Genomic DNA, 19,347 nt, shown 5'->3' with positions numbered 1-19,347 from the left:
AAAAGCTCAGTAGCTAGCTAAGACCCACACAGCCACTCCCTCCCTCCCTCTCAATGGGATGGGGGAGAGAATCAAAAGGGTAAAAGTGAGAAAACTCATACTTTGAGATAAAGACAGATTAATAAGTAAAGCAAAAGCTGCATGCACAAGCAAAGCAAAATATGGAATCCATTCACTACTTCCCAATGACAGGCAGATGTCCAGCCATCTCAAGGAAATCAGGGCTCCATCATGCATAACAGTCACCTGTGAAGACAGGCTGCAAGAGAATATCTGCTCTGGTTCCTGAAGCACTTCCTTCCCCTCCTTCTCTGATCTTGCTGTTCACAGGGTTATTTCTCACACTTATTTTCCTCATACCGCTGTGCAGTATTTTATCCTTTCTTAAATATTATTTCACAGATGCCCTAAAAGCTTTGCTGATGGGCTCAGATTTTTGCCTGCAGCTGTAAACGACTGTCTGGCACAGGACAGCCCCTTACCTCTTCTTACAGAGGTCACAGGTCACCCCTGCATCCCCTGCCCTGCTACCAAAACCTTGCCACATACACCCAATTGTTTTACCAGAAGGCTTTTAGCACAAAGCACAGTGAGCATAAAAGCCCAAACTCTCAAATACACTGTGAAATCAAGTTTTACTCAACTTATTACAACAAGGAAGGTGACAAATGATTAGTAGGGATCAACAAGTTAACAGTAACAGCTTTCAAGGCAAGGCATCTAATCATTGCTACAAGAGAATAAGTATAGCAATTAAGAAAGATACCTCACCAACTGCTTCATCATCACCATCCTGATCCACAGTTGTCAGGGAGCCCTTTTTTGCACAGTGAGTTTTGGAGAGGCTGTCCCAACAATTGGCGTCCCCATGCAGTGCATCCACCCATGGGTGAGGTCTCCAACCACTGCCTAGCTTTTATACCATTGAACAAACAACTTGCATCACTCCAAAAAGCAGAGCCCGGCCACCCTGCTTACTGCCCCTCCCAGGAGAAGAGAGGAGGAAGCAGCTGGATATCTTGTGCTGATTGGTCAGCCAGGGTATTGATAGGCTTCTTTTCTTGTCTTGTATACCTGAGAAGCTACAATTAAGGTGGCACAGCCCAATTCTGTGGATAATGCCAGCCATGAAGCGCTTTCTCACATTCTCTGCATCAAGGATAGCACAGCACAACTCTACTGATAATGTCCAGAGAAGAGCAATGAGGCTGGTGAAGGGGCTGGAGAACAAGTCTCACGAGGAGCAGCTGAGGGAACTGGGGTTGTTTAGCCTTGAGAAGAGGAGGCTGAGAGGAGACCTCATTGCTCTCTACAACTTCCTTTCAGGTAGTTGTAGAGACAAGGATGCTGGCCTCTTCTCCCAAGTGACAGGGGACAGGACAAGGGGGAATGGCCTCAAGCTGCACCAGGGGAGGTTCAAGCCAGACATCAGAAAAATGTTTTTCACAGAAAGGGTCATCGGGAACTGGCAGAGGCTACCCAGGGAGGTGGTTGAGTTACCATCCCTGGAGGTATTTGAAAGACAGGTAGACGAGGTGCTCAGGGACATGGTTTGGTGGCAGATAGGAATGGTTGGACTCGATGATCCAAGAGGTCTTTTCCAACCTAGTGATTCTGTGAAGCTTTCTCAGGTTCTCTGCATCAGGAGTAGCACAGCACAATTCCACTGATCACAGCAATGTGAGAAGTTACAGACTGAACAGTACACAGATCAATGCGATATGAATCATCCATGGGTCACCCACATTGCTCTGGGCCTGTCCATCAGGCCCTTTCACTTCAGCAGCACATAAATGACTACAGAGCCATCCAAGAAGAAGTAGGATCCTTTCTGCTTCAGAAACTGTCTGCCTCTGGCCTGGACAGGCGCACACTCTCTTGGGTTGAAAACTGGTTGGATGTCCGGGCCCAGAGAGTGGTGGTAAATGGAGTTCACTCCAGCTGGAGGCCAGTCACAACTGGGGTTCCTCAGGGCTCAGTACTGGGTCCAGCCCTGTTCAATGTCTTTATCAATGACCTGGATGAAGGCATTGAGTGCATCCTCAGCAAGTTTGCGGATGACACTAAGCTGGGAGGAAGTGTGGATCTGATGGAGGGTGGGGAGGCTCTGCAAAGGGATCTGAACAGGCTGGACTGATGGGCTGAAGCCAATGGCATGAGGTTCAACAAGGCCAAATGCCGGGTCCTGCACTTAGGGCACAACAACCCTATGCAGTGCTACAGACTGGGGGAAGAGTGGCTGGAGAGCTGCACGGAGGAGAGGGACCTGGGGGTGCTGGTTGACAGCCGACTGAACATGAGCCAGCAGTGTGCCCAGGTGGCCAAGAAGGCCAATGGCATCTTGGCTTGGATCAGAAATGGGGTCACCAGCAGGTCCAGGGAAGTTATTCTCCCTCTATACTCGGCACTGGTGAGACCACACCTCGAATCCTGTGTTCATTTCTGGTCCCTCACCACAAGAAGGATGTTGAGGCTCTGGAGCGTGTCCAGAGAAGAGCAACGAAGTTGGTGAGGGGGCTGGAGAACAAGTCTTATGAGGAGTGGCTGAGAGAGCTGGGGTTGTTTAGCCTGGAGAAGAGGAGGCTGAGGGGAGACCTTATTCCTCTCTACAACTACCTGAAAGGAGGTTGTGGAGAGGAGGGAGCTGGCCTCTTCTCCCAAGTGACAGGGGACAGGACAAGGGGGAATGGCCTCAAGCTGCACCAAGGGAGGTTCAAGCCAGACATCAGAAAAATGTTTTTCACAGAAAGGGTCATCGGGAACTGGCAGAGGCTTTGGAAGAAGGGACAGGCGTCTTGGGTGGACTACAGGGAGGAAGTGAGATCGTGCAGGGAAAAAATCAGGAGGGCTAAGGCCCAACTAGGAATCAAACTGGCTAAGTCTGTGAAAGATAATAAAAAGTCTTTCTACAAATACATTAACAAGAAAAGGAGGACGAGGGAGAATATTCAGTCCCTATTGGATGCAGAAGGAACAACAGTGACAGGGGATGAGGACAAGGCTGAGGTACTTAATGCCTTCTTTGCCTCAGTCTTTAATAGCAGGGAAAATTGTTCCCTCTGTGTACAAACCCAGGGCTTAGAGGAGCAGAATGAGGTACCCATGATCCAAGACGAGGCGGCTGGAAACTTGCTTGCCCAGCGAGACACCCACAAGTCTATGGGGCCAGATGGGATCCACCCAAGAGTATTGAAGGAGCTGGCAGATGTCCTTTCCAAACCCCTTTCCATCATCTTCCAGCCGTCCTGGCTGACTGGGGAAGTTCCACTGGAGTGGAGGCTGGCTGATGTTGTGCCCATCTACAAGAAAAGTTGCAGGGAGGATCCAGGAAACTCCAGGCCTGTCAGTCTGACCTCAGTGCCAGGAAAAGTCATGGAACGGGTCTTGAGTGCATGCAAGAGAACCAGGTGATCAGGTCCAGTCAACATGGGTTCACGAAAGGCAGATCTTGCCAAACTATCCTGATTGCCTTCTATGACAAGGTGATCCACTTACTGGATGTGGGAAAGGCTGTGGATGTAGTCTTCTTGGACTTCAGTAAAGCCTTTGACACAGTTTCTCACAGCTTTCTATTTAGGAATCTGGCTGCCTCTGGCCTGGACAGGCGCACACTCTCCTGGGTTAAAAACTGGTTGGATGGTCAGGCCCAGAGAGTGGTGGTAAATGGAGTTCACTCCAGCTGGAGGCCAGTTACAAGTGGGGTTCCTCAGGGCTCTGTACTGGGTCCAGCCCTGTTCAATGTCTTTATTAATGACTTGGATGAAGGCATTGAGTGCACCCTTAGCAAGTTTGCGGATGACACTAAGCTGGGTGGAAGCGTGGATCTGCTGGAGGGTAGGGAGGCTCTGTAAAGGGATCTTAACAGGCTGGACCTCTGGGCTGAGATTAATAGCATGAGATTTAACAAGGCCATTCTCCCTCTGTACTCGGTACTGGTGAGACCACACCTTGAGTACTGTGTTCAGTTCTGGGCCCCTCACCACAAGAAGGATGTTGAGGCTCTGGAGCGTGTCCAAAGAAGAGCAACGAAGTTGGTGAGGGGGCTGGAGAACAAGTCTTACGAGGAGTGGCTGAGAGAGCTGGGGTTGTTTAGCCTTGAAAAGAGGAGGCTGAGGGGAGACCTTATTGCTCTCTACAACTACCTGAAACGAGGTTGTGGAGAGGAGGGAGCTGGCCTCTTCTCCCAAGTGTCTGAGGACAGGACAAGGGGGAATGGCCTGAAGCTGTGCCAGGGGAGATTCAGACTGGATATCAAAAAAAAATTCTTCACAGAAAGAGTCATCAGGCACTGGAACAGGCTGCTCAGGGAGGTGGTTGAGTCACCTTCCCTGGAGGTGTTCAAGGAACAGGTTGATGAAGTGCTTAGGGACATGGTTTAAGGGAGTGTTAGGAATGGTTGGACTCGATGATCCAGTGGGTCCTTTCCAACCTGGTGATTCTATGATTCTATGATTTTATGATTCTATGATCCTACTTGTTATTCACCACCTTGTAATGGATGACAGATTTGAATATTTTCCTTTTTGGCCATATACATAAGCTAAAGTCAAATATCTCTTTTTCCTCCAATGGTAGCCATCTGGAGGGTGGAGTGTAATCGTATTAGGTTTAAGGCACATAAACTGACACGTGGTCATGCAAGCCACATGTCTATACAGCAATACACTTTCACCTTTTCACTGTTTTCGTTTTCAGAATGTGCGACAGGTCATAACCATAATCTCATTCCTGTATGCAGACCTCCCTCAAAAGTTTTGCATCTTGCTGGCAATAGTAACTCAGTACTTTGTGCAAGTAAAAACATCTTCTCCTGATTAGTTGAGTGCCATGTCAAGAATTGCTTTTTCTCCTCAAGCATCATGCCATCCATCCCATAATCTTCTGGTGGTGGAAGAGGGCCCAAATAACTTTGATTTTCAGCAGTGTTGAAAAAATGAGGGAAATAACCTTTGGAGTTCTTGGTAGTAAAAGCTTGGGATGGTTGCTTAGTTTCATGGTTAAAAATTTTAGAGTCTATGAAATGTATACTCAGGCTGGGTACTTCTATGCATATGTGTTTACCAGCTTAGGTGATTAATTGCACATCCATTTTTCCTTCAGAAGCTGACTAACAAGCAAGGTAACCATCACAGCCTTTGGCAGTGCTAGGAAAGCGTAGCCTTGAAACTTTGTGTCCATAAACAACTGAATAAAGTCTATGAGACACGTGTCCCCTTTAAACTCCCATCACATTCAGTTTTCCTTTCTGCCCTTTCTTCATCCCTAGGGGCGTTTGGAGCTAACTCCATGGCAAAAAAGTAGTTTGGATATGCATCCCAGTATCCTGCATATATTCCACGTCATAGATGATATAGTCCTGCTTCTAGACTTTTGATAACAGTGTTGGTTTATGTTATAGATCTATTTATAGCACATTCAGCACTTTCAGCCTTTATATTTGTTCTGGTTTTCTTCATAGACCTTATACTTCTCACAGAAAATCAAAGCCAAACGATCAGTTTATTTTTCAATAGCCAAGACCTTGTACTTCTGTAAGTGTTCGCCAGACCTGTACAACAGCTTGCAACTGGGGCACTTTATCCTTGTCCCCAAGTTAAATGCAGTCATGAAACAAGTAGAGCCAGCAATAATAATTACAGCTGTGGCCATGGCTATACAGTGCATGACAAAGCTCACAAGTTCTTTGCCTCAAATACCTTCAACAACTCCTAGAAGGGCTTCCTAGGATGGCTCTGTAGCTCTGGAGTGTCTTCTAACTTGTTTGTGTCTCCCATCCTTGTGTCCCTCCCTGCTTTCTCAACCTTCCCTCCCACCCCTGACATGTTAAGCCTTGTTCAGCAAAGATGGTCTAAGATCACGTGTGTATAACAGTTTTGAAAAGTGGCAACCAGCTAATCACAAAGCAGTATGAAAACACATTCAGAATGACACTGTCAAAAATAGTAGCCTCCGTGTATGTAGAAAGAGGGAACTTCCTTTTCTCATATACTTCCAGATTAACCGGAAATTGCTGGTCATGGCAACCAATCACAGGGCAGTAGGAAAACATGTAGGTCATTACATTGTCAAAAAAAGCAGGAACTTGCCATAAAAGGGTGGCTGAAACAATATAATGGCCCCTGTGTATTTAATTGGAGGGATGATTCTTGCTCTGACATCCTTCTGAGCTAAGCAGGAAGGGGTGGTTTATTCTGTCAACCAATTGCAGGGCTGCCTCAGAACACATGGGATATAATTTCATCAAAAATGGCAGTCAGACAATCCCCAAGAAGTATGAAAACATGTGAGGTATGACATTTGACAAAATGGCAAGTCTCTGCCACAAAATGGCATCTGAAATCGAATCATAGGATCACAGAAACATTTAGTTTGGAAAAGACCTTTAAGATCATTAAAGATAAATTTAAATGTGGTGAAACTGCCAGCAACAGTCTTTTTCAGAGGTGATCAGTGCCAGTGCAGGTGTGTGCCACAGCAGAGCAGGAGATCATGGTGTTCAGAGGGGTTTCCTGAATCAGGGAAATTCCAGGGGGAGCACGGATACCTACGGAGATCCACCAAGAAGTGGCAACTCTCAGGAGGGCAGCTGATGTGGCATGGGTGGGGTCAGCAGTAACGGTGGCCAGCCCCCACCCCTACAAAAAGGCGGCCCTAGGGAGTACTACTGACCAGCAGCACTCTGCAGAGTGTGGTGTGGCAGTTTGCAAGGAAGGGTGCCTCTTCAAAGGGGAGCATCCCACTGGCTGAGTGGAAGTCCTGAGGTAAGTAGAGCCCAGCACCTAGGCATGCTCTGTGACCACCTGCACAGGTCAAGGGCACTCGTCCTACCTGACCCTCAACGCAGAATGGTGGGTCTGAGGGCAAAGGCTGCAACTCCAGCCGGGCGGTCTGACCCATCTACCCCAGCGGTGGCCGATGCCTCCACACAGATGGAGCTGCTGAGGGGAGAGGCTGTGGTGTACACCTCAGACTGCACAAGTGCCTGGACCTTTCTCCTGGGGCAGGGGCAGGTGGCAGAGCTGCCTGCAAAAGGTGTGCTCAGGCAGAGGAGCTCCTGCAGCGGGTGACTGAGCTGCAGGAGGCAGCGAGAAGGCTGTGCAGCATCAGGGAGGCTGAGAAGGAGCTGGAAAGCTGGTTCCAGGTGCAGTCTACAGTGGAACCACAGCCCACAGCCAAAACCTGCCCCACCAGCACACACAGAAGGGAGCGAGGGGACAGTAATGCAGAAGAATGGAAGTCAGCAAGGGCAAGGAGCAGCGGGAGGAAGAGGCTTCCCCCAAAGCCAGAGGTGCCCTTGCAGAACCGCTTCACCGCTCTGCAGACTGAAGAGGAAATGCCCATCGAATCAGGTGGCGCTGGAGCTGGGTAAGGCAGCCTCATGTGCCCCCCAGATAAGAACCAGCACAGCGAAAAAAAGGCGATGGGTGACAGCAGTGGGAGACTCTTCTGAGAGGGATGGAGGCACCCATTTGCCGACCCGACCCACTCTCCAGAGAGGTGTGCTGCCCACCAGGGGCTCGTATCAGGGGCGTCACCAAGAGGCCGCCAAGCCTGGTGCAGCCCATTGACTACTGTCTGCTGCTGCTGTGTCAAGTGGGCACCAGTGATAGAGCAGGGGCAGTCTGAAGGGTATCAAGGGGGACTACGGAACCCTGGGAGCAGCGGTAAGGGACTCTGGAGCTCAGGTAGTTTTTTATATGGTCTTCCTGGTCAAAGGGATGGGGTTTGAAAGGGCCAGCCCAGTCTGGCAAATCAACAAATGGCTGCAGGGCTGGTGCCTCAGCTAGGGCTTTGGCTGCTTAGACCATGGGACTTGCTTTGAGAAACTGGGGCTGATGGGGTCCATCTGTTGGAGAACAGGAAGAGCATCCCTGGGCATAGGCTTGCCAAGCTGGTGAAGAGAGCTTTAAACTAACTTGCTGGGGGAGGGGGACCTCAACCCATCCCAGTTTGATGCCACTGCTGGCAAGAGATGCCCAGAGCCTGGAGAAGGAACAGAGGTCAGCAGGAGAGCACCTGAAGAGAAACACAAAGGATCTCCAGTCAGGCAGCTTCATCAATGGCCCGACTCAAGTGCCTCTATGCAAATGCATGTAGCATGGGGAATAAACAAGAGGAGTTGGAGATGTGCATGTCTGCAAGGCTGTGATTGCATTGGCATGACAGAGACACGGTGGGACAGATCCTATGATTGGAGGGATACAGGCTTTTCAGGAAGGACAGGCAGAGGAGATGAGGAGGGGTTGTTGTCCTCTATGTCAATGACCAGCTGGAGTGCATGGAGCTCCACCTGGGGATGGATGAGGAGCCGACCGGTGACCAAGAGCCTATGAGTCTGGATTAAAGGGAAGGTAGGGACAGGAGACATTACAGTGGTGGTGTGCTACAGGTCACCTGACCGGGAAGATCAAGCAGATGAGGCCCTCTATATAAAGACAGGAACAGCCTTGCATTCGCAAGCCCCGGTCCTCATGGGGGACTTTAACCACTCTGATATCTTTTGGACAGACAACAGCAGAGCACAAGCAATCTAGGGTGTTCCTGAAACGTGTTGATGGCAAATTCCTTCTCCAAGTGATAGAAGAGCCAAAGAGGAGAGATGTTATGCTGGACCTTGTTCTCACCATCAAGGAGGGGCTGGTGGGGAACGTAAAGCTCAAGGGCAGCCTTGGCTGCAGTGACCATGAAATGGTGGAGTTCAAGATCCTTAGGGCAGCAAGGAGGGCACGCAGTAAGTTTACTGCCCTGGACTTCAGGAGAGCAGACTTATGTCTCTTCAGGGATCTGCTTGGTAGGGTGCCATGGGATAAAGCCCTGGAGGGGAGAGGGGCCCAAGGAAGCTGGTCAATATTCCAGGATCTCCTCCTCCAAGATCAGGAGCTTTGCATCCCAACAAAGAGGAAAGCAGGCAAACCCACCAGGAACTCTGTATGGATGAACAGGGAACTCCTGGAGAAACTTGACCTCAAAGAGGAAGCCTGCAGAGGGTGGAAGCAAGGGCAGGTAGCCTGGGAGGAATACAGGGAGATTGTCTGAGCAGCCAGGGATCAGGTTAGGAACGCTAAAGCCCTGATAGATTGAAATGTGCCCAAGGACATCAAGAAAAGCTTCTATAGGTGTGTCATTGATAAAAGGAAGACTAGGGGGAACGTGGGCCCTCTTCGCAAGGAAACGGGAGACCTGGTTGCCCAGGATATGGAGAGGGCTGAGGTACTCAACAACTTTTTGTCTCACTCTTCACCAGCAAGGACTCAAGCCACACCGCCCAAGTCACAGAAGGCAAAGTCAGGGACTGGGAGAGCAACAACCCGCTGTAGGAGAGGGTCTGGTGTGAGACAATCTAAGGAACCTGAAGGTGCACAGGTCCATAGAACCTGATGAGATGCATCCACGGGTCCTGAGTGTCCACCCATATCTCCCTGCCTAACCAGGCTGGTTTTCTTCCTTGCCGGCTCATTTTCTGGCACATGGGGACAGCTTGCTCCTGTGCTGCCAGGATTTCCTTCCTGGGGAAGAGCACCCAGCCCTCTTGGGCTCCCTTACCCTTAAGGACTGTCTCCCATGGGACATGTAGCCTTCTGAACAGTCCAAAGTCTGCCCTCTGGAAGGCTAAGGTGACCATTGTGATAACCCCCCCTCCTCACCCCACCTAGAACTGAGAATTCTACCATCTCATGATTGTTTTGCCCCAGGCATCCACCAACTGTCACATCTCCCACAAGGCCTTCTCTGTTCAAAAACAGCAGGTCCAGGAGGGCGCCTTCCCTTGTCATCTCTTTCACCAGCTGTGTGAGAAAGTTGTCTTCCACACACTCCAGGAACCTCCTAGACTGCTTCCTCTCTGCTGTATTGTACTTGCAGCAGACATCCAGATGATTGAAGTCTCCCACAAGGACAAGAGCTAGCGATCTTGATACTTCTCCCAGTTGTTTATAGAAGAGCTCATCAGCTTCTTCTTCTTGGCTGGGTGGTCTATAACAGACTCCCATCACATCATCTGCCTTCTTGTGAGCTCCTCTGATTTTTACCCACAGGCACTCGATCCTGTCATCACCATAATCGTGCTGCGTGCATCAAGAAAAGCTTCTATTAGTGCGTCATTGGTAAAAGGAAGACTAGGGAGAATGTGGGCCCTCTTCGGAAGGAAACGGGAGACCTGGTTGCCCAGGATATGTAGAGGGCTGAGGTACTCAACAACTTTTTTGTCTCATTCTTCACCAGCGAGGACTCACCGCCCAAGTCACAGAAGGCAAAGTCAGGGACTGGGAGAGCAACAACCCACTGTAGGAGAGGGTCTGGTGTGAGACAATCTAAGGAACCTGAAGGTGCACAGGTCCATAGGACCTGATGAGATGCATCCGCAGGTCCTGAGTGAACTGGCAGATGAAGTTGCTAAGCCCCTATCCATTGTATTTGAGAAGACGTGGCAGTTTGGTGAAGTCCTGCTGACTGGAAAAGGGGAAACATAGCCCCCATTTTTAAAAAAGGCAAAAAGAAGACCTGGGGAACTCCAGGCCAATCAGTCTCACCTCTGTGCCCAGCAACATCATGGAGCAGATCCTCCTGGAAACTCTGCTGAGGTGCATGGAAAATAAGGAGGTGATTTGTGACAGAAGTTACAGGAAACAGCATGATAGAGAAGTCAAGGCACCTCACAGAGGACCTTTTAAATTAAAATCTTGTCATCACCATAATCAAGCTCGAGGGTATCGAAGCACTCTCTAACACATAGGGCTACCCCACCACCTCTTCTACCTTTCCTGTCCTGCCTGAAGAGTTTATATCCCACCATAGCAGCACTCCAGTTATACAAGTCGTCCCACCACGTTTCTGTGATGGCAACGTCATAGTCTCCTTGCCCTACAATAGCTTCCAGTTCCTCCTGCTTATTGCCCATGCTGCCTGCATTGGTGTAAATGCACTTCAGCTGGGCTCATAATCCCTCCGCTCTCATAAAGGGAACAGTGTTCATTCCCAAATGACTGGTACTTGGATTGTCTAACCCATCAGTGCCAGTTACATCCTTTCCTTCACCAGATATACTTGCCCCCACTTGCTCTGTATTGATACACTGGAGGTCCTCGCCAGTACACCATCTCTCAGGCACTGGAGTTCCACTTCCAGGCTCACTCCTGACTAGCCTGGTTTCATCCACCTCCCCCTTCACATCTAGTTTAAAGCTCTATTTATGAGCCCTGCTAGATTTTTGATGAGGATTTTTGTACCCCTAGGAGACTAAGCGTGCCCCATCCCTGGTAAGGAAGCCTGGAGGTGCATGGGCCAGTCCATGATCAAAAAACCCAAAGTTTTGCTCCTCACGCCAGGTTTGGAGCCAGGTATTAATCGACTGATTCTTTTTTATCTCTCCCTTATGGGGACTTCTTCAATAGCTGTTTCCTCTTCCTTAGGTTCCCTTGCACATTCAAGTTCAATAGCTTTTGTTGGCTCCTCCTTTTTCATGGCTGGCCTGGTGTTGGCGGGAACGCTATCAAGCTGTTCCATGTTTAAGGGCACTTCTTTATAAGCTCTTGCCTCTTCTTTGGATTTCTTTGTAGAGAGCAATAAGGTCTCCTCTCAGCTTCCTCTTCTCAAGGCTAAACAACCCCAGTTCTCTCAGCCGCGCCTCGTAAGACTTGTACTCCAGCCCCTTCACCAGCTTCGTTGCTCTTCTCTGGACACACTCCGAGCCTCAACATCCTTCTTGTGGCGAGGGGCCCAGAACTGAACACAGGATTTGAGGTGCGGTCTCACCAGTGCCGAGTACAGAGGGAGAATAACCTCCCTGGACCTGCTGGTCACACCGTTTCTGATCCAAGCCAAGATGCCATTGGCCTTCTTGGCCACCTGGGCACACTGCTGGCTCATGTTCAGTCGGCTGTCAACCAAGACCCCCCAGGTCCTTCTCCTCCAGGCAGCTTTCAAGCCACTCTTCCCCCAGTCTGCAGCACTGCACAGGGTTGTTGTGCCCCAAGTGCAGGACCCGGCATTGTTCTTGTTAAATCTCGTGCCATTGGTCTCAGCCCATCAGTCCAGCCTGTTCAGATCCCTTTGAAGAGTCTCCCTACCCTCCAGCAGATCCACACTTCCTCCCAGCTTAGCGTCGTTTGCAAACTTGCTAAGGGTGCACTCAATGCCTTCACCCAGCTCCTTGATAAAGATATTGAACAGGACTGGACCCAGCACTGAGCCCTGGGGGACACCACTTGTGACTGGCCTCCAGCTGGAGTTAACTCCATTGACCACCACCCAGGAGAGGGTGCGCCTGTCCAGGCCAGAGGCAGCCAGTTTCCTAAGCAGAATGCTGTGAGAAACTGTGTCAAAGGCTTTACTGAAGTCCAAGAAGACTACATACACAGCTTTTCCCTCATCCAGTAAGTTTTCTTGCCATACAGTGGCTCCCAGCTCCTCCTGTTTGTTGCCCATGCTGCGTGCATTGGTGTAGGTGCACTTCAGTTGGGCTGTTGATCCCGCCACGCTCCTGAGGGGAATAGTCTCAGTTCCTAAGTGACTCCTCACTGTCGTTTCTAACCCATCAATAACTTTTGCATCTTTGCTGCTACTTGGAGTGCTGTCCCCCACTTCCTCTGAGGTGTCAGAGCAAAGGGCCTCGCTGGCACACCATTCCCCAGACACTGGAGTGCCATCCCCAGGTTTTTTTGATCAAGCCTGGTTTTGCCCCCCTCCCCCTTCAGACCTAGTTTAAAGCTCTGTGGATGAGCCCTGCCAGCGTCTCGGTGAGTATCCTTTTGCCCCTTGGGGACAGGTGTACCCCATCATTCACCAGCAGGTCTGCTTTTGTGCAGGCCAACGCACGGTCAAAGAACCCAAAGTTCTGCTCCTCACAGCAGGTTCAGAGCCAGGTATTTATTTCCTGGCTCTTCTTACTCCTTCCCTCATCGTTCCCTGGAATAGGAACGGCAGGGGAGAACACTACCTGTGTCCCCGATACCTTCAGGATTCGTCCCAAGGCCCTGCAGTCCCTCTTAATTGCCCTCAGGTTTCCTGTTGGGGTTTCATTGCTGCCTACTTGGAAACTCAACAGTGGATGATAATCCGTGGGCCTGACCAGAGTTGGAAGCTTTCTTTGCACATCTCTAACTGAGGCCCCAGGTAGGCAGCAGACTTCCCTATGAAATGGGTCCCGTCTGCAGATCGGGCCTTCCGTTCCCTTCAGAAGGGAAGTAAAATAAATTGGGTGTTTTTAGGCTAATTATTAAAGAAATATCTGAAGGCTGGCTATTAAGAGCCACAATATAGTGGCTTAAAAAACCCCAACTTAAAGTATGCTTCTGTATAATTAAAAAGAGAAACTTCCAAAATTCAGTCTTGATATAAAACTGGAAGATATGCAATATCGTTATATGTGGTTAATAAAGATTTTAAGTGATGCTAGTAAATCAGAAAGATAAATAGGCACTGTTGTGTGTTTCATTTCAAACAGGGATTGGCTGGGTCTTGACTAAAATGTAGCTTTGTTTTTAAAACCAAATCTCTGATATTTATGGTTGGAGTGAGCTCCAGCTTCCAGAAGTGGAGATCTGGACAGTATCTCAAGAGACCATTTAATCTTGATGGAGAAACAGAAAATCAGGTTTCTCTGGTCCCTCCTTGGCAGATGTTTAGTCTTATGATTCCCCACTGAATGCAATTCAGCAACCTCCTTGGATGTTTATTTTGCCCGTTGAAGGTTTTGACAATCCTTCGTCTTCTGTATATCCAGAATAAACTGATATCTTTTATTTTTCCCAAAGTAGCCACCTGAAACTACTGTTTGATACCCTCTTTGTAAAAATATCTTGCATGCTTCTTTTTAGATCTTAACATTCTTTTTAGCCTGGCATTGCGGACTGGGTCATTCTTACTGATTTCCATTAAAGTCTTAGTTTCTGTGCTTTATAGACACCAACTAAACTGGACATATTATTCCAACTATGACCTGTCAGGTATTCACAAAGATCTCTCCAGAAGTTTCTGGTTAATGCAGCTTAGAATGAAATTCTTACTTTATCAAAAGACTTGGCTTTTGTCGATTCATTTGGTTCGCAGTCTACTTGCTGCTAGAATTACTAGATGGTTTTTCTGCTGTTCTGAACTATATAGTCATTTATTATATCTTTTATATTTGTCGTCTGTTTTCTCATCCTGACTATACTACTTTGCATTTCTTTTTAATTTCATCTCATTTACTTTGTAGACATTTCCAGTTTGGAATCATCTTGCCAGTATTGAAGCTGTTTTACCATTGCAACTCATTTCAGTGTCATCTACAGATGCTATGAAACTTTATTTTACTCCTCTATTGTTTGTATTAAGGATTATTGGAACAATGGAACAGAACTGAGCTTGGTATATATTTCAATAGGACACTTAAAGCTTTTCCAGGACACCTTTCTGACTACTGTGAAGCTTTAGTAAAAATAAGATTGTTTACCTGGTGCTTCTCTTGTATATGTGGAATTGTTTTAATACGTTATTCTTTCTGTCAATTGCCTGTTGTGTTTTTTTTGCTGATGCTTATGAAGTGCTAACTTGTAAAACTACTTAACTTGCCAGATTTAATCATTATTTTCATAAATAGCTTTGAAACAGTAGTAGTTCTTCCTTTCCTAGAGAAAGATAGAATTTTGTTGTTTTTGTTCAAACTTATTGACTTGGGCTAGTTAAATCTGTATGTTTTAGTTTGGTATTCTTGTTTTTCTAACCAGAAAAAATGATATTTGTACATGGTTTATATAACTACTTATTCTGGTAAACAAGCAGTTGCTCAAATTCTTAAATTTTATTATGTTTATTATGTAAAAATTTCTTCACCATGAGTGGTGAGACACTGGCCCAGGTTGCCCAGGGAGGTTGTGGCTGCCCCATCCCTGGAGGTGTTCAAGGCCAGGCTGGATGGGGCCTTGGGCAGCCTGATCCAGTGGGATGTCCCTGCCCATGGCAGGGGGGTTGGAACTGGATGATCTTTAAGCTCCCTTCCAACCCTTACTATACTATGATACTATGTTATTGTGAATGATTTCTTTTTTTCTCTCTCCTGTGCTCTTTTGGGGGAAGAACTCAAATAATTTTAGAATTTATTAAATAACAAAATTACTTAAAGTTACTTAAGTGATATTGCATTTATTATTGCATACTAAGGGGTTTATTGGTACGTGCATATTTTGCCTTATACACGTATTTTAACTGTTGATGAATGAAACATAGTGTTGCTGGTCAACATGTTCTTCAGAGCTGCAAAACCTATAGATGTTGTCTTGAACCTAATTTTATCCATCAATATATGGAAGGAAAAAAAACAGTTTTCCTGCATTTTTCGCTTTTTAAATGATTTCTCAATTTCACATCGCCTAATTGTTTAACTGCAGTATTCTGAATAAATTGACTTGAGGCAGTAAAACTGACTGCCATCAGAGAGCAGTTTAATACTGTAGTATACTTTGTTCTGGGGAGGAAGTGAAGGACTCGGACAGGTTAGTGGATTATCTCCCTTAAAAAATTATCTATTAAGCATGTTATTAATACCATCATTTTAGTCAGTTGACGTTAATTTAGATTATAGATAACATAAGACTTAATGTAGCTTTGTAATTAAAATCCTAAATATTTTTTTTAACAACTAGGTATTTTTTAAACTTGCATATTCTTAGAGAAGATTCCTCACTCCTTAAAAATTTCCTTGGTTCTGATAACAGGTAGATTTTTTTCAGGTTTTATTGTTGGATGTTTATGTTATACAAATTAACTCAAAATACTGACTGCATTTTATTCTGTCCTAGGTGATTTGCAAGTCAGATGCTCCTACAGGGGATGTTCTGCTTGATGAAGCTCTGAAACACATAAAAGAGACCCAACCTCCTGAAACAGTACAAAATTGGATTGAACTGCTTAGTGGTAAGCCTTGAACATAATGTATTTGCTTCCCCCCCCCCCCCCCCCCCCCCCCCGTAAAGCTAATTATTTGGCATCACTAGAGATTATACTGTAAGATTTGGGGAAGAAAGTATACAAAAAAGTTAATTAATCTGTCCTCTAGAGTAGTCTCTTGTTGATTGTAGCCTTTAATCAAATATAAGTAACTGTTGGTTTTGACTTGGTACAGAAAGGATCTAGATGGAAGTATCAGAGGACATCTCTACTCCGTGGAAGAGGTGTCTTCTGCTGACTCTGAAGTAAATCAGGACTGCACTCTGGAGATATAACTGCCTTTCTCTGTAATTGGAAATGAGGATTAGTGGAAGTTTGGAGTATAGCTGTATGGATTCAGTATTCATATCTTTTGATAAAGAAAGGAGATAAGGAGTTCACTATTCAGATTTAAAAATTGAGGGTGATTTGACCATTAATCATAAAGAGTTAGGAGTTCTTTCCATTTTTCCATTAACTGTCAAAATGTAAAAAATATTTTCAAATATTAGATACTTTTAGTTGTTCAAAACTAAGTCTTCAAGATGAGTACTTTGCACACAGCTCTTTCTGTAAACCTAATAAATTGTTGCCAAAAATATTAAATGCCAATTAGATTTCATCTTTACAATTGCAGTTAACACTTTTCATATACCTTGCCAATGTTTGTATTCTCAGGCTGCATAAATTAAATTTAAATTAAACCATCTTAACATGTAGTGCTTTTATTTGAGTTTTTTGTTTGTTTGGTGGGGTTTTTTCTGCAGCCAAAATTCATCACTAAGGTTTGTCTGTTTTTACAAAGCACAAAATGCAGCTTCCCGGGAGTAGATCAGAGCTGTACTTAGTTGTGCAAACAGCACAGGATAAAAACCCACTGTTTTGTCAACAATATGACTTTGGAAGGTAGGGGATAATGAGACTTGAAGTTGTCTATCTAAATCTATTTGTTACTCATAACAACAGATAAGTAAAAGTTTCAAAAATTAGCAAAATCCCTCCTACTTTCTCTGCCTTCTTAGAATCAACGAATCATAGAAGGTGATTAATGGCAGCCAGCATGGCTTCACCAGGGGCAAGTCCTGTCTGACCAACTTAGTGGCTTTCTATGATGGGGTAACCGCAGCAGTGGAAAAGGGTAAAGCGACGGATGTGATCTATCCAGACTTCTAGAAAGCCTTTGACACGGTCCCCCACAACATCCTTCTCTCTAAATTGGAGAGAGATGGATTTGATGGGTGGACGGTTCGGTGGATGAGGAATTGGTTGGATGGTCGTATTCAGAGAGTAGTGGCCAATGGCTCCAAGTCCAGATGGAGATCCATGATGAGTGGTGTCCCTCGGGGGTCTGTACTGGGACCGGCGCTGTTCAATATCTTTATCAATGATATTGACAGCGAGATTGAGTGCACCCTCAGCAAGTCTGCAGATGACACCAATCTGAGTGGTGTAGCTGCCACACCGGAAGGACGAGATGTCATCCAGAGGGACCTGGACAGCCTGGAGAAGTGGGGCTGTGAGAACCTCATGAGGTTCAACAAGGCCAAGTGCAAGGTCCCACACCTGGGTCAGGGCAGTCCCTGGTTTCATACAGGCTGGGGGATGATGTGATTGAGAGGAGCCCCGCAGAGAAGGACTTGGGGTTGCTGGTGGATGAGAAGCTCGATATGAGCCGGCGATGTGTGCTTGCAGCCCAGAAGGCCAATCGTATCCTGGGCTGCATCAAAAGGAGCGTGGCCAGCAAGGCGAGGGAGGGGATTCTGCCTCTCTGCTCAGCTTTCCTGAGACCCCACCTGGAGTATTGTGTCCAGCTCTGGAATCCTCAACATAAGAAGGATACGGAGTTGTTGAAACAGGTCCAGAGGAGGGCTACAGAGATGATCAGAGGGCTGGCGCACCTCCCATACGAGAACAGGCTGAGAGAGTTGGGCTTGTTCAGCCTGGAGAAGAGAATGCTCCAAGGAGATCTTATAGCGACCTTCCAGTACCTGAAAGGGGGCCTACAAGAAAGCTGGGGAGGGACTATTCATAAAGGCTTGTGGCGATAGGACGGGGGGAACGGGTATAAACTGGAGAGGGGCAGATTTAGACTAGACATTAGGAAGAATTTCTTCACCATGAGAGTGGTGAGGCACTGGAACAGGTTGCCAAGGGAAGTTGTGGCTGCCCCATCCCTGGAGGTGTTCAAGGCCAGGTTGGATGGGGCTTTGGGCAGCCTGATCTAGTGGGACGTGTCCCTGCCCATGGCAGGGGGGTTGGCACTGGATGATCTGTAACATCCCTTTCAACCCAAACTATTCTATGATTCTATATGGCTTATGTAGCATTTTGTCCAAAGTTTAAGTTCACACTGAAACTCCTCAAGGAGGCTCTTGTGGTGTCTGTATGCATATATCTGGGTAGGTCAGAGATCAGAGAAATGCTGACATGAGCACAATATCAGTGTAATAGTCAGCTATATGAATTTGACAGCTCATTCTGCAGCAGGAAGGAGAATCGCTGTAATAGTACAGCTTAAACTTTTGCCTGACTCTTTGCTTTTTTTCTTGGGTTTTTTTTTTAGGTGAAACATGGAACCCACTGAAGTTGCACTACCAATTGCGAAATGTCCGTGAACGGTTAGCTAAAAATTTAGTGGAAAAAGGTGTACTGACAACAGAGAAACAGAACTTCCTTCTTTTTGACATGACTACACACCCTCTCACCAACAACAATATCAAACAGCGCCTCATCAAGAAGGTTCAGGAAGCAGTTCTTGACAAATGGGTGAATGACCCTCACCGCATGGACAAGCGCTTGCTGGCACTCGTTTATTTAGCCCATGCTTCAGATGTTCTGGAGAATGCTTTCGCCCCCCTTTTGGATGAGCAGTATGATTTAGCCACAAAGAGAGTGCGGCAGCTTCTGGATTTAGACCCTGAGGTTGAATCTATGAAAGCCAACACAAATGAGATTCTGTGGGCTGTTGTAGCAGCTTTCACAAAATAGCTGCATTCAGCCTGCAGTGTTCTCTCTTCTTTCATGTAAACCAGTTGTTTCTCTTCTATTGACTATTCATGCTTTCTGTAATTTGTACCTTCTCACATGACAAATCAGCTCTTGTTTAATGGGAATGATAAGTGGTGTATTCCCTCCTTTTCTGTGTATCTATACTGTATACAGGATTCTGCTGGTACAAGAGACCTTCCTGTTTAAAAACAACAGAAAAAGGTTTTACTGCCATATTGGCATTCTATTTCCTATTCAGTTTGAGTTATCTGAAATACTTTGTTTAATCTATTTTTCATCTTAATTGTTATTGAAGTGGTTTAACATGGAAAGCACCTCAAGGGGGAAATGTGCATGCAGTTGGATCGCTAGTCTCAGCTGACACAGATATGTGCATGCATCAATACTTCTGCAGTACAATTCATAACAGATCAAAAAAGATCCTTCTAAAATCAC

General features: G+C 46.6%; 1 protein-coding gene across 1 annotated transcript; it reads left to right on the top strand.

The window, feature by feature from the left end:
• Positions 1-7,455: 7,455 nt before the first annotated feature.
• Positions 7,456-18,891, top strand: LOC128850187 (Golgi phosphoprotein 3-like). Its single transcript, XM_054053174.1, has 4 exons — positions 7,456-7,593; positions 8,509-8,649; positions 15,777-15,891; positions 18,467-18,891. The coding sequence occupies exons 1-4, from the start codon at positions 7,456-7,458 to the stop codon at positions 18,889-18,891; spliced, it is 819 nt and encodes a 272-aa protein (XP_053909149.1).
• Positions 18,892-19,347: the final 456 nt, after the last annotated feature.

The sequence above is a fragment of the Cuculus canorus genome, chromosome W (genome assembly GCF_017976375.1).
Source record: "Cuculus canorus isolate bCucCan1 chromosome W, bCucCan1.pri, whole genome shotgun sequence".
Taxonomy (NCBI): Eukaryota; Metazoa; Chordata; class Aves; order Cuculiformes; family Cuculidae; genus Cuculus; species Cuculus canorus.
The sequence above is the reverse complement of the archived record's forward strand: the minus strand, read 5'-3'. Positions and strand labels throughout refer to the sequence as shown.